Source organism: Lepisma saccharinum, chromosome 9 (assembly GCF_977018435.1).
Source record: "Lepisma saccharinum chromosome 9, izLepSacc3.1, whole genome shotgun sequence".
Lineage (NCBI taxonomy): Eukaryota > Metazoa > Arthropoda > Insecta > Zygentoma > Lepismatidae > Lepisma > Lepisma saccharinum.
The window spans coordinates 37,477,394-37,491,903 of NC_139237.1; the positions used below are offsets into that span (position 1 = coordinate 37,477,394).

Here is a 14,510-nt window from a genome sequence, read left to right on the forward strand (position 1 = left end):
TGGATCAGCCACTGTACTTTGAAGCTGGATACACTACATATCTGCAGTCTCCACCCACCAATTGGCCTGACACACTGTCAAGCCCATTCATTTTTGTCTTTCTCTCCATGACTCTTCCACTTTCCACCTTCACAATTGTTATTTCCAGGTTTTAATGTTATATGTTTCATAACCCTATCCTCCACATGTTCATCTCATTCCTGCCCCTTTCATCTTGCTGTTTCTTGTTTCCATTTTCCTAACCTATTTTTCCTCACTGTCCATGTTTCTGCATCATACACTATGTGGAAGAAAGTCATTGGACACCTCGGTTTCTACTCTGAGACGAACTCCTCATGGAAAAGAGAGTACAGACGGGTATATGTACGGCAGGAGGAGGCTTCTCAGATCATTCGCTGATAAAATGACAGGAAAGAGCTCAGCATGTTTGAAAGAGGGATCATACTAGGCTGCTCCATATGAGGCATGAGTATACATAGCATTGCTGATGCCCGACAGGTCCCTAAATCAACTGTAGCCTTTTGTCATCAAGAAGTGGAAAGAAAAGGGACACTGCAGCACTGAACCACGAAGTGGAAGACCTACGAAATTGGACGACCGGGACAGGAGAGTACTGAAGAGGGAGATTTGGAAAAACAGGACCCGTCTGATGCATTCGATTGCAGAAGAGTTTCAAAGTGTGACCAATTTGACTGTTTCGACCAAGACACTTCGCAAGGAGGCCCATTCCCTCGGTTATCATGGTCGAGCCGCTGCCCACAACCCCCTGATAACGGAAAACAATAAACGGCAGAGACTACGCTGGTGTAAAGAGCGGAGAAACTGGACGGTGGAGCAATGGTGGAATGTCCTATGGATCGATGAATCACACTTCACACTGTTTCGATCAAATGGGAGAGTGTGGGTATGGCAATTACCCGGAGTACGTCTGTTACCCGAGTGTGTAGTGCTCATAGTGAAATATGGTGGTGACGGCATCATGTTCTGGGGTTGTTTCAGCTGGCATGGCGTGCACCTACTGGTGCCGGTGTATGGCCATATGACGTCTGTGTCCTACCGAGATATTCTCGACAACTCCATGCTCCCCACGTTGTGGCGTTTCTATGAAAACGAAGACTGTGTGTTCCAGGACGATAATGCGACTTGTCTTGTTTCGAGGGCTACCATAGAGTGGTATGCAGAAAATAATGTCACCCGACTTGATTTGCTTGCTCAGAGTCCTGACCTCAACCCTATCGAAGATCATGGGACGAACTGGAGCACCGATTGATGCCGCGATCGCCTCGCCCTTCTCCACTTCCAGGGTTGGTGACTGTACTGCAGGAGGAATGGCGGAATATCCCACTCGGTGTACTACACAACCTTGTGCCAAGCTTACCACGACGAGTGGCTGCTGTTATCGCTGCCAAAGGCGGACCAACCACCTATTGATGGCAAGGCAAATGATGGTATCCGCTGACATGTTGTGTCCAATGACTTTCTTCCACATAGTGTATAATGTATTTGGTTGATGCATAAATTCGTAGTGTTTGTGTTTGGTATGGCAACACTGCGGTGTTAGGAGTTTGTTTATCGTTTAATGTTCATCGATTGGAGTTCAATGTTCAACATTGTTGTGCTTGTGAATACGCATTGAATTTTACAGATTTCAAGAAAGAAGGTGTTATTTATGGGCTAAAGAACAACAAGTGTCCAGTGGGAGAAAACAAAACACAATTCTGACATATTCTTCTATCTGAGGAGGCTCGAAACATTTGTTCCTTGTACGGGGAGAATGCCAACGGGGAAAGCAGGGCAAGAAAATGGTTTTGTCATTACAAAGAGGGCATTTTTGACATGAGCATTTCTCTACGTTCAGGAAGACCATCTGGTTTTAATGAAGACAGTTTAAACACTTTATTCCACGAGGATCCACATCAGTTGACTCGAGAATTAGCAAATGTGATGAACTGTGACCATTCAACCATTGTGCGACATTTGCATTCCATGGGTAAGGTTCAGGATATCGCACGCTTTAAATTAAAACAACCAAATCAGCAAGTAGGCCAGGAAGACAGCATCAGTGCTGCAACACGATAATGCACACCCACACTCCGCTAACATGACAAAAGCTGCTATCCGTAGCTTGGTTGGGTAGTTATTCCACATCTTCCTTACCCCCTCCCCTCGATCTTGCACCCTCAGATTGCTACATTTTCAGCTCTCAATCCATCAATCTTCAAGGAAGCTCCTTTGGTGACGAAAATGCTCTTCAAGCTTGTCTTGATGACGCTTTTAACCCCGAATCAGCTGATTTCTTCAGATGTTGAATTACTGATTAATTTATTAATTTATGTCTTTTGTCATCTCAAATTAGTATCAAATACAAATAGGTTTGCAACGGTGAAAAAGATGCTACGAACTTATGCATCCAATAATTGCAACATATTATGGAGATCTTTCTTACACTTTTTTTATTCACAAAAAAATCATCTTTGCTACACATGCCTTAGAAATCCTCGACTTTGCATGTTCAGCTCCCCATCACTAGTTTGAAGGGGCTGAAATAATGGGAGCTAAGGGAAGTGAAGCCATTTTACCCCAAGCTTTACAAGCCCCGGCCTCCAAATGTAAGTTTTCCTTCAAGTTCTTACAGTTAGCTCTTACTCCTGGGTCTTGACAAGAGTTTAGCATAAGTACCTGTACGGACAAATTATACTCTGATGTCCATGACTACCATGATCTGCTTTTTTAGATATAAGAAATCATTAATCTTTACCTATTGGCTGCCTTTCCTTCTGTACACCCCTTGACCCTCGAGCTTTGCAGGCACACACTTTTCACACATGCTCTGATATATAAAAAAAATCATAGCAGAACTAATTGTCGCAGGGAGATGGTCGTTTTTTTTTGTTGTTTTTTTTAGCAGAATTACAGTAGTTTCAGCAGAAGTGAAATATATACATTTTACCTCCCAGTAATTATATTTTAAAAAAAGAAGAGGAGATTTGAAAATTTACACAAATAAGCAGTGTATCAATTTTACTGAAGAGGTTTCTGGTAATTCATTTATGGCCTTAGCTAGCCCTATTAAGAGACTAAAATTTGCAGCGAAGCTTGACAAAAGACTGTAAATTTTGGAAATCAGGCATCTGTTGTTTGTAGGCAGAAATGTTAAACACAGCATGGTCTCATAATGATGTAACTACAATCCACTGAAGTTTCTCAGCCAAACCTAGAAAAATAAACTGCCAGCAGTAAATAAATAAATGTGTGAATCAAAAAAAAATTACCCATCTTGCACTGAAAAACAATTTTCTTCGAAATTTGGTTGCGGTAGTGGTTTTAGAGATGCAAATAGACTGATAGGATTCCAAAGGTTAATGTTACTTCCTCTAATGCTTCTAACAGGTTTCATTTTTCTTTCCACCAAAGGTCTTGGGTTTGAGCCACAGTCTGGCCATGTGAGCTTCAATGTGCTTTTATTTTCCATCTATTGTATCCAACAATCATTCATGAACACAATTCTAGGAAGTTCAGGAAGAGGCACATAAGTCACAAACTGCAATTTTCTGTTTCTTTCATCTATGTCACACTGAATCAATTACAGAAAATATTATATTGGGCATGTGCAAAGATTCTAACATGTATGTCATGTCTGTAATATTTCCTATCATAATAATAAACATATAAAACTGTCTGCTGTAAAGTTTAATTTTTGACTTAAGTGCTTTTCCCGAACAGCCTAAAATTAGCTTGGAGATGTAGAAAAAATATATTAAATAACAAATTTAACAAAAGTGGAAGTTTTAAACTTTAACAGAAGACAACTGAACTAACTATATTAAATACACATACCTGGGTTTGATTCCTGGTTGAAGCACAAAAGAAATGAAAGAATTTGAAAACTGTAAAACAATCCATTTGCATTATTTTACAAACAAAAACAGCAACGTTTATCCTGATCCAGCAGGCATAAGTTTACAAAACTATACACTTCTTCAAACTTGTAAAAAAAAACTATAACTTGCTAAGGAGCATCAGTTGACTCAAACTTTTGATCTTATATGCCACAAAACCAATTCTTTCACACGTTCATAGCTGAAATACTGTGGAAAGTCAATAGGAACTGTATGCATCTCCCATTTCCTGTTTAGTGGAAGTTGATTATGAGCTTTGTTCAGGCACTCCAGGAAGTGTTCGTAACATGGAGCAACAGCATCCATATCAGCAATGGTGAACACATACCTGCAAGAATATTAGGTTATACAGGTACATTTACTTGTGGGAGAGTTACTTCTGATAAGAGAGTTTTGATACATTTATTTTACCAAGAAATAACCCATTTAATTACTCATTCAGAAAAGTGACTCTGTTACTGTTACCTTAACCCTTTCGAGACTGATGATGAAATATTCGTCATGCATGGAAATTCCCCAAGGACGGGGCTCATTGTAAGCAAAATGTAACATGTTGGAAAATGTTTTTGTTTTTCTTTTTAAAGTTGTAATAACACGATAAATGCCAATGAGGGCTTGTTTTATTCAGAATTTCCAAGGCTTTCGTTTGGTAAGGTAAACATGTCTATGTGTACCCATTTTTAAAAGCAACAGACAGAGGAATTTCAATATTTTTTTTTCAAAGTTTGGCTAGCTCCCATCTGGTAGCACTCATCGATCTTGGCAAACCACCACTTGTCGCTGATTGCCCCAAGTTATGTAATGTAAGTATCAAAACGATAATAACTAACTAACTAACTCTCTAGCCTTCTTAAACCCAAAGGTTCATGGCTGCAGCAACAAAGGCCTTCCATCTTCCCTATCTTGAGCAAGATCTATATACTCTTTTTCATCCCTATCGATTTCATTTAGGCCCATCTCAGCGTTGTCCCTCCATCTTCGTCTTGGCCTTCCTACAGGTCTCTTACCATCAGGTTTCCCAACAAGAAACCTGTAAACTCCTCTTTCCTCTCCCATTCGTGCCACATGGCCTGCCCACCTAAGTCTTCTTGATTTAATTATTCTAATAATATCTGGACATGAATACAAATTATGTAGTTCTAAATTATGTAACCTCCACTCACCTGTCTCCTCATCCCTTTTAGGTCCAAATATTTTCCTAAGGATCTTATTTTCAAATACTCTCAATTTATGTTCCTCTTTCAATGTAAGGGACCAAGTTTCACATCCATATAATACTACAGGCAAAATTACTGTTTTGTATATTTTAACTTTTAGTTTCTTAGATATTAAACGAGAAGACAAAAGTTTATGAAGAGAGAAGTAACATGCATTTCCTGAGTTAAGCCTACTTTTTATTTCCTCTTTAATATAATTTTCATTTGTTAATATTACTCCTAAGTATTTGAATTTGGGAACTGGTTCGAACGAGTTGTTATCAATAATTATATTTTGATTATTACCTAACACTTGGTTTCGACCTGTAAGCATATATTTAGTTTTCTCTTTGTTAACTTCCAAACCTATCTCTTTAGCAGTTTTGAAAAATATTTTAGCATTATTCTTAATTGTATTCACATCATCCCCCAGTAAGTCTACATCATCTGCATATGCTAACAACTGAGTCACACCATTTAATTTTAGTCCTTCTTTAGTTTCTTTTACCTTCCTAACAGCATATTCTAAGGCAAAATTAAAGAGCAATGGAGATAATGCATCTCCTTGTTTTAACCCATCATGAATTGTAAATTTGTCAGACATATTAATACCCACACGAATTTTACTTTCTATATCTATATCTATATATATATCTCACAATACCATTGCATATTTATACATATATATATACTCTGATTCAATAGAACATCAAATCCAAGATGTACCTAAAGTTTCAACACACAAAACCCAAAAAAAGGTGCATCTTACATTCGAAGAAATATGGTAAATGTCTAATGATTAGAGCTTATGATACCCCAAAATGTTACATCAGAAATTGTGTCTCAATGCTTGGAACAACCATAACTACAAGAGGAATAATACGTTGTTCAAGTATCAATATTAATTCCCTCCTGGAAATTTCTACTGTTTTCAGTAGACAGAATCTACTGTTATCAACTGAACTCTACTGTGTCTCTCGGAAATCTACTGAAACTCAATGGTTTCCTAATGAACAAGTTTACTAGGCCTACTGTACGTGTACAGTAGAAGAAATACAAGTGAAATATTCTCATCAGTATTACATGTAATATTGTATACAGTGTATGTAACTCAACTTGTTGGATGTAAATTTAACTTCATTCCTCCTGATTTACAATTTGTTTTTATATCTATTTGAAAATCTAAACACAGTAGATGTTTCAAAACACTACTGAAAACAGTACAGTATAGAAACTAAAAGTGAAAATAACTTCTTCAGTATTATATTTAATATGCATGTAGTGTTTTTAGCTTAAAATGGTGGCTGTAAGTTTAACATTTCAGTCATCCTTATTAAGAATTTTTATATCTGTTTGAAAATCTGAACACAGTAGATGTTTCAAAATAGCTATAGATCTACTGAAAACAGTAGACAAAATTTTCAGCAGGGAAGCAACAGTCATGTAGTAGAGCTAGAGAAGTCTGGAATAGCGTTCCAAGATTCTTTTACTCTAGACTTCCTATGTAGTAAAGTTACGTGCAGGTACTTGCATGAGGATTTTGCCTTAGAAAAATAAGTAAATAAAAACAATTACCTCTTCTCCAAAGCAATGTACACATCTTTCACTGGAGGTTGTTCCAAAAGTTTACACAAAGTGTTGACAAATGCTTCAGTCAGTCGGGTGCTGTAAATAACTGAAAGAAAATTAGAAAACCCAAATAGTGGTGCATAAACATATACCTTACACACTTATTCACAAAAATGATGAACCAAAGAAATTAAAAACAACATAAATCATAGCCGAAAGTAAAACCAATAAGTTGCTGACCAAGGCAGTTTATTAAGATAAAAACACTTAACACGTAACGTTTCATCATAGCCGAAAGTAATATTAACCCCTTTTGACCAAATTCTTGATTCAGGACTCTAGTGAATTTGAAGACTGTTATCATGTTATTTTTCTCAGATTCTGTAAAACCTTTGTTCCATATTACCTAATACCAAATTATATGTTTTTGTTTTAATATTTACACACTGAATGTTGATGTTTTTGTAGATTTCCCCCCTTAGTTAGTTTTCATTACCCAAACCAATAAGGAAATCAGCATGCCATTCAATTCCCCACAATATCTGTCTAGTGATAACGATTAATGTATATACAGAATGCAGATCATGATATAATAACTCGGATGATGTGACACAACACAATACAAATTCACAGTAGTGTGTGTGTGGCTTAATATAGCCAATACAATGTTGGAGGTTCCATAAAGTCTATCAGGCTATTCAAAGTCTTTGTATTTCATGTAATATCTGTTTTCCCCGAAGGGGAATTGGACAAATCTCATGTAGATAAGGTGATGTAAAGTTCCCTGTGCACATTGCACCATGATATGAAGGCTCACAGGGAGATTTGGATGTAGGGCAAAGCACATTCATGACCTCAGCACAATAATCTGACAGTTTTCCAGTGTCTAGTGAGTGTTTCCTTTCTCCTTCTCATCTGTTATATAGCCCTTCCGGTTCTCCTTCCTTTCATTCACCCCCCTCCCATTTTTTTAATGAATCCTTGTGTGTAGAAATCTCAACAACTGAAATACCTGTTTCCTACACCAAAGCAGTGTGTAAGGTATGTTTCTTGCACTCAAGCTTGATATTAGACATAACACCCACGATCTTCCCACTAGCTAGAAATTATGTTATTGAACATAATCACACCATGAACCAATCACACCTGCATTACACCCAACAACTGTGCATTTCCATCCAGTCTCTAACCAAAATCCTATTGTTCGCCCCAGGTGATTGGCATGAAAAACTGACTCTCGCACACCAAGAATTCCATCACCAGCGATTTTGAGGGCTGGCTGCCCTCTCCCCTTCCACTCCCACCCAAATGCTCTCACAAATCTGCATATCTATTACTACCTGACCCCCCTGCTATTGCCTCACCACCCCAACCCGTAAAACCCACCAAATATCCCTCAGAACTAAAATCTCAAACACCACACTTTGGATGATAACCAGTCCATGGACAAATCCAAACCAAAAAGATCCATGATTACCAATGATGCCAAATCAGACTGCAGTTGATTTATCCAGCCACGAACTTACCACTGTCAGAATGGATTTCTTATTAAATGGCCTTACCTTCTCCCCACCCCACCCCTCAAACCCCTCAGCCACAGCTCAAACTGTATTCTTACCTGCAACATCTGTCGTTGCTTTTACCTAGGGGAAACAGCGCTATGATGCCAGGGGTCCCAGGATCGAATCCTGGATGTTTGTGAGTGTCCATTCATCCCCATTTTCCCAAATTAGCCAAAAGTGGCACAAAAAGTGAAGTAAAATTAAGCAAATCAATCAATCAATCTTTTGTACTATTTCACATGGCCCACTCTGTATATAAGTTCAGTAAAATTAATCAGCCAGTACTCTTACAGTACCTATCACTCTTTCCCAACCCAAATTTGTGCATTTTAGATGCAGATATTTTCCACATTTGAAGGAGAACTTAGTGGTGGTCCTTTGTTCCATACTGAAATATGTGACAAGCTTAAATTATAGCCTGAAAAGTACATGTGCATGGCGGAAACTGAACTCACTAATAAAGTATTTCCAAGTAAAATAAATATATATACAGTATTCCTTCAATTTTGCAGACATATGATGCATTCCCATAAAGTAGTAGTACTGAATCACTTTCCTAAGAATACCAGCTACATTACATGGAAACTAGGTTACACTCATTCATCAACAAGACAGAGACAGTAACTAAAAAGAATAAACCTTTCATATTCCGTTTTATCATGTCCTGTCTTGCGCAAACAATGTGCATAACTTCCTGCAAGGCACACAGTAAACAAACTAATATTAGAAACATTTTAAAACATTCTTACCATCTGCTGCTAAAACAATGGAGACTTGAGGCAATTTCTCGACAATATACTGATCCCAATCTTGAGAGAAGAAGTCTAGTTCCAGGACAGTGAATCTTCCTGAGTACAGCTTCCTATTGCGGTGACCATTAGCCTTAATCAGTTCTAAAATTTTGTCTAGGTTCACATCTGGAGAATGGAAAAGAACAAGTACGTCATATATGTACTATGATATGAGCACGAATTTGCCACTACTCATTTTTAAAAAAGATTAGCACACAAAATTGCAAACCAAAAATCAATTTAGCAGAAAAGTTTTGATTAAGTGAAACAAATATTACTATAAAAATTAAACAGTTTACCTCGTTTGATATACAATCCGGTCTACTGATTTCAGTCATTTCCAAGAGCCTATCTTTCCTGAATGTCAAAACAGCCTTCTGCTAATGATGACAGTGTGTTGTTAAAATGGATAGCCGAATAAAGTAGTTTTTCCACAACACACACAGAAAGAATGATGTAAATTATTTTTCACATTTTCTTGCTTTCATTTCTTTGGTTTCATTTAACACTCTCTCCACTGTTGTTATTCATATGTTTTTATATTACTATTTTGGAGTCACGATGGTCTAGTCGGTAATACATGTGACTGCCATGTGGGAGACCCAAATTTCATTCCTACAGTGGGTGACAGATTGGAAATTTTCTACCCTGTCCCCTGCATACAGCAGCTTTGGGGTTGGAAACTTAGGGGCTATCCTTGGGAGTAAAGGTGGGAGAATAGTATGCTATCAAACACAAACTGGTTTAATATTGCATTCAAAAACAGATGCATTGTTCCTTTCAGATGATTGTATGAATTTTGAATTTGAATTTAAAATTTTGGGTGCATCAGCACTTAAAGGTTATTTTGCACCTGCCACGTTCTGCGTGGTCCAGCCCCTTACCTTATCCAAACATATATAAGAACACAATTGTATCATAACTAAAATAACTGTGATGTTGTTAACTAAAATATTAAAACATCCTTAAAAGCTGAGGCTGTAAACTGGCACTCAGCGCACACAAGGACAATACACAGGACAACACACACACAGTGCTATGAAGATTATTTTGGCCATTGGTCCAGATGCGAGAGCCTCGTTCGTCTGCCAAATGCAGTCCAGGGTGTACTACATGAAAGTGAGGTTGACTTTTGGGCACCTTAGCAGAAGGTTGCCCCTTACACGCCAGATGATTGTATGTGTGTGTAATATGCAGTGCACGTCATGACTAGGGAGCGGAAGTTGATGACCTAAAAAATATAGGTATATGACCTATAGAATGTCCTAAAAAATGGGAAATAATGACGTAAAAAATGAACATTAAATTTGTTAGTTTCAGGTTAAAAATTGAAATAAAAAGGAAATTAAACAATCCAGCCTCTCCTTATCTGATATTAATCTGAGTTTGCCCCAGACAGACACCTGGTAGTTTCCCCCGACACAACAAAGACTGTCACCAGTTCAGCATTTCTTTTGTTCGTAAATTGCAATCCTGCGAGATAAATATAGGCCTATGTTCACCTTGGTGAAAAGACTCAAGAATATTACCAAAATGAAAGAAGTGACAAAATATGACGAAACAATACACCGAATATTGCAAAAAATGCCGAAAATCAGGGAAATTTACTTAAAACCTGGAAATTGGCAAAAAAATGCACTTTAAAATTACCTTTTTTGGGTTCTAGACGAAGTGTAATATTGTGTATATTTAATGGGCATCATTTCGTAGATGTCAGAAAAAAGATGACATTTCATCAACTTCTGCTCCCTATTCTTTTAATGGGGAGGATCTATCTTGTAGTCCTATTTGGTTTGGTTTCAATCTGTTAGGTGATTGCTCCTGCCAGAACTGGTAGTGATAGTAATAGGAGAACTGCAGTGATGACTACTGATCATAACTCACTACCCTGCTGCAATGTTGACATTGAACTGATTGTCACATCGCAATGAAGTGACTGGTGCTATTTGCACATATTCCCACTTGATTAGCTGTCAATAGAGAGAGACAAAGACAGTTGCACTTAATTTTGTGTACCTTAGTATGCGGCTTGCATTTTTGGGGTAGTAACTCCACCCTGTATGTGAAAACTCTAATGAAACTGAAAATAACTGATTGCAAACAGTCTGAAAGTGTTCATAGGTGCTTACAAGATAACAGATCCTCTTGCGGTAGCACTGACACAATTCCACACACGTAAAACAGCAACAGCACAAAATCAGGACTGGCTCGGTAGCTTAACTAGGAGAGTAATAGCACAGTATGCCAAAGCGTGGATTTGAGTCTTCGTTGAGCCTGCATTTTCCACTTAAATACATCTTGCATGTGCCAAATCGTAAGGTAAGAGTTTGTTTCATTCTTGACTGGTGTACAGTCAGTTTTCTTCAACGTTAAAAATATCCACCCTTATGGCCTTCTCTCTTTTCGATTTTCAAATGTGTATATTAGGAATCAACTGATATTAAATCTTAACAAACAAATAAAGAAAATTTGCAATACTGATTCAGGTTCAAACTACAAAGAAATGACCACTTTCACTAACTGCAATTCTCCATCTTAAGTGATATGTCGATTCCTCTGACTTTTTTAGGTCAGTGGGAACCCTGTAAAACTGTATAAAGATGATTAAACTCGTGCACAATTTCAAGGAAAAGATGAGTTATACATTAAACCTTACCTGTACATATCACCTCCTTAGCAAACAATGCAGCTACTATCCCTGTGAGCCCAACTCCAGCCCCAAGTTCCAGAATGGTTGCATCTTGAAAGTTAGTTGCATTGTGCATTACGAAGTCTGCTAGGACAAGTGCCCCTCGCCAAATTTGGAGTCCTACAAGCTCCAGCCTTGTGTGCATGGTGTGTTCTGTAAAGACCTTTTAGATTACAGGCAAATAAAATAAGTTTTCACAAATTTTATACAATAATGCAGCAAAGCCAATTTCATTTCAATACAAAAGATTGACAATTTTTTTAATTAAAGGTATTTCTGTATTTCTGTACCCAGCATACTTGACCAATATTACAGGATTGCTATTTTCTTACTATAATTCCATTTAATTACAGATAAAAACATGAAAACATTATTATAAACGCTACATTTCAAGTATACTCAAGAAGTTTTCTCAAGGCTAATAATATTACTCTCATTAATTTTTAAACACATGAACAAAAATAACAATACTTTCCCTTCACACAGTGCATGTAAAAATTGGGGGGGGGGGGGGGGCAATGACAGTTTATTTTCTCTTTGTAGACAAAGTTAGCATTAAGAGACCATAGTGCGTGGCAAAAGTGGAACAACTGACCCCCTATCACCACCAGTGAAAAGATACATGACCTGCAGTATTAAAGAAACTTTCGCCATATGCAGTATAAGAAGAAACATTTAGTATTCCACATTGGAAGATCAAAATTTTATGCACTACGACCCAAGTGGGTGGTTCCACACCCACCTAGAGATGTCTGTTTGTGTGTGTATTGTGCCAATTTTGAACTTTGCGTAGTAACTTTGAAGAACTTACTTGAAGGCATGACATATGACACCTTGGTTGGATGTGTGAAGTCGTTAGTAGTCTGTGATGTAGAGCGAGAGACCTGTTTGTTTCAGGAATGTGGTGACTGCCCTGAAAAGGGAGGACTTGCCTTACAGACACTTGGTTTGGAAAACATAGCAGATGACTCTTCGGAAGTTACATATGCAACATGGAAGGAAAATAAACTCATTAAGAAAACTGTTGCCATTGATACCTTCATTGACGAACTTGGGAGATGGACAGTGAAATCAGTAACACACCAACATCTGAAGAAATTGCAACAACAATACATTGCAGAAGTGAAGGGACGTGTAGAGGCTGAACAACAATGTTTAGTGCTTCACTGTGATTTTGCTGAGAACTGGCCTGTGATTCTGCCACAAGAAGTACAAGGGTATCACTGGAGTAATGACCAAGTTTCAATTGTTACAGGAGTCACATATTTTCAAAACAAGACCACAAGTGTTGGAGTTATAAGTGATGACAGAGGACATGACTCAGTACATGCATTGCTGGCAATACGCAAAATTCAACAACAGCTGCAATCACAGGCAGAAAAGATCATCATTATTTCTGATGGTGCCCCTTGTCACTTCAAAAATCGTTACCAACTGTTTCAATTGACTAAGTCGCTTGTGCCAATGGAGTGGGTATACAGTGCTACTGGTCATGGGAAGGGGCCTTGCGATGGTGTAGGAGGCCTGCTGAAGTACCACGATACAAAATATAATCTTTCCAGCCCAAGTACAGCTGCAATTCAGAATGCCGAGGATTTTACAAGAGTGGTGAAGTCATACACATCAACAGTCCTCATCCTGTTGCCCAAAGGGGAAGTTCAAGAATTCCGCCAGCAGAAAATAGAAGAATGGTCTAACCAAACTACACCTGTGAAAGGATTTCAAATTTTTTGTAATTGGCATTTTTGAAAAAAAAATGATTTAAAAAAAAAATCAGAAGGCTACAGCACGAGAACTTGGACACATATTTCCAAACGGAGGTTATCATTTTAATTAGAAAATTCTTATTTTTCAAATAAAAAAACAGCAACGAAATATCTTGAACCATTCCAGAGATAGAGTATTTTAATATTTTGCCGAAAATAGCACATGAGAAATGATGCCCAGGGTGCCATCTTTGGCAGCCTGTATCTTTAACATATGTTTAGTTCAATAACATCTGAGACTATGAAGGTAAGATTTTTTCTTTGCCTGCCTGAATTGATATGGGCAATGCCTCACATTTCTGGGAAACAATGAAGCAGTGTGGCAAATTAATATAGGAAGTGGAAACTGCAATTAACAGAACTTCTCAATAACCAGTTTTGCAGATAACTGAATACTTAATTTCAGTATATTAAACATATTGTTGCTGAAAACTTCAAAGGTAAAGGTGAAACACTGTAGTTAAAATATATTTTTTGCTTCATTCATATTTAATTACACTGAGTTGTGGATCACAAGCTGTAAAATAGTGGAGCAAGGAGTTTTTTTTGGAGTATTACTATTATTTTGTTCTTCCCAGTACAAATTGCCACATTTATAATTCTGATTAACTGAGCTGATGTTAAAAAGACCTTGATATTTTCACAATCTATCCAAAATTTAGAGATCACAGCAAGAATCAAATTTAGTACTAACAGGGACTGGACCTACAGTCTACAATGGCATATGAACCACTGCGAATCCACTCCACTGCACCTGGTATCGAAATTAGGAAACCACAACATTTCAATTAGTGGTAGGGATAAAATTTTGTCTTTTGAAGGAAAGTTGCTTTTAGGTATGCTGTACATCAGTCACCTGTGACAATTATTGTAGTGTTGAAACTGCACATACAGAAAATACAGAGTGTCCAGGCTAGAGGTATACAAAAATATACACATATATTTTAGCATCTGTAAAGTTTATTAACTTTCTAGTCCCAGTTATGTACTTACACCTCAATGTGTGCATCATTTGTAACTTGACAAATATCCAAACAA

At 37.6% G+C, this 14,510-nt stretch overlaps 1 protein-coding gene across 1 annotated transcript in view; it reads right to left on the reverse strand.

The window, feature by feature from the left end:
• Positions 1-3,879: 3,879 nt before the first annotated feature.
• Positions 3,880-14,510, reverse strand: part of LOC145992014 (methyltransferase-like protein 22) — a 224,204-nt gene continuing 213,573 nt past the window's right edge. Inside the window, exons 4-7 of the mRNA XM_083128026.1 lie at positions 11,674-11,859; positions 8,976-9,143; positions 6,671-6,770; positions 3,880-4,227 (exon numbers count right to left, since the gene is read on the reverse strand). Of these exons, the coding sequence (XP_082984152.1) occupies positions 4,029-4,227; positions 6,671-6,770; positions 8,976-9,143; positions 11,674-11,859 (653 nt within the window). The 3' untranslated portion in view covers positions 3,880-4,028. The remainder of the gene's footprint in view (positions 4,228-6,670; positions 6,771-8,975; positions 9,144-11,673; positions 11,860-14,510) is intronic.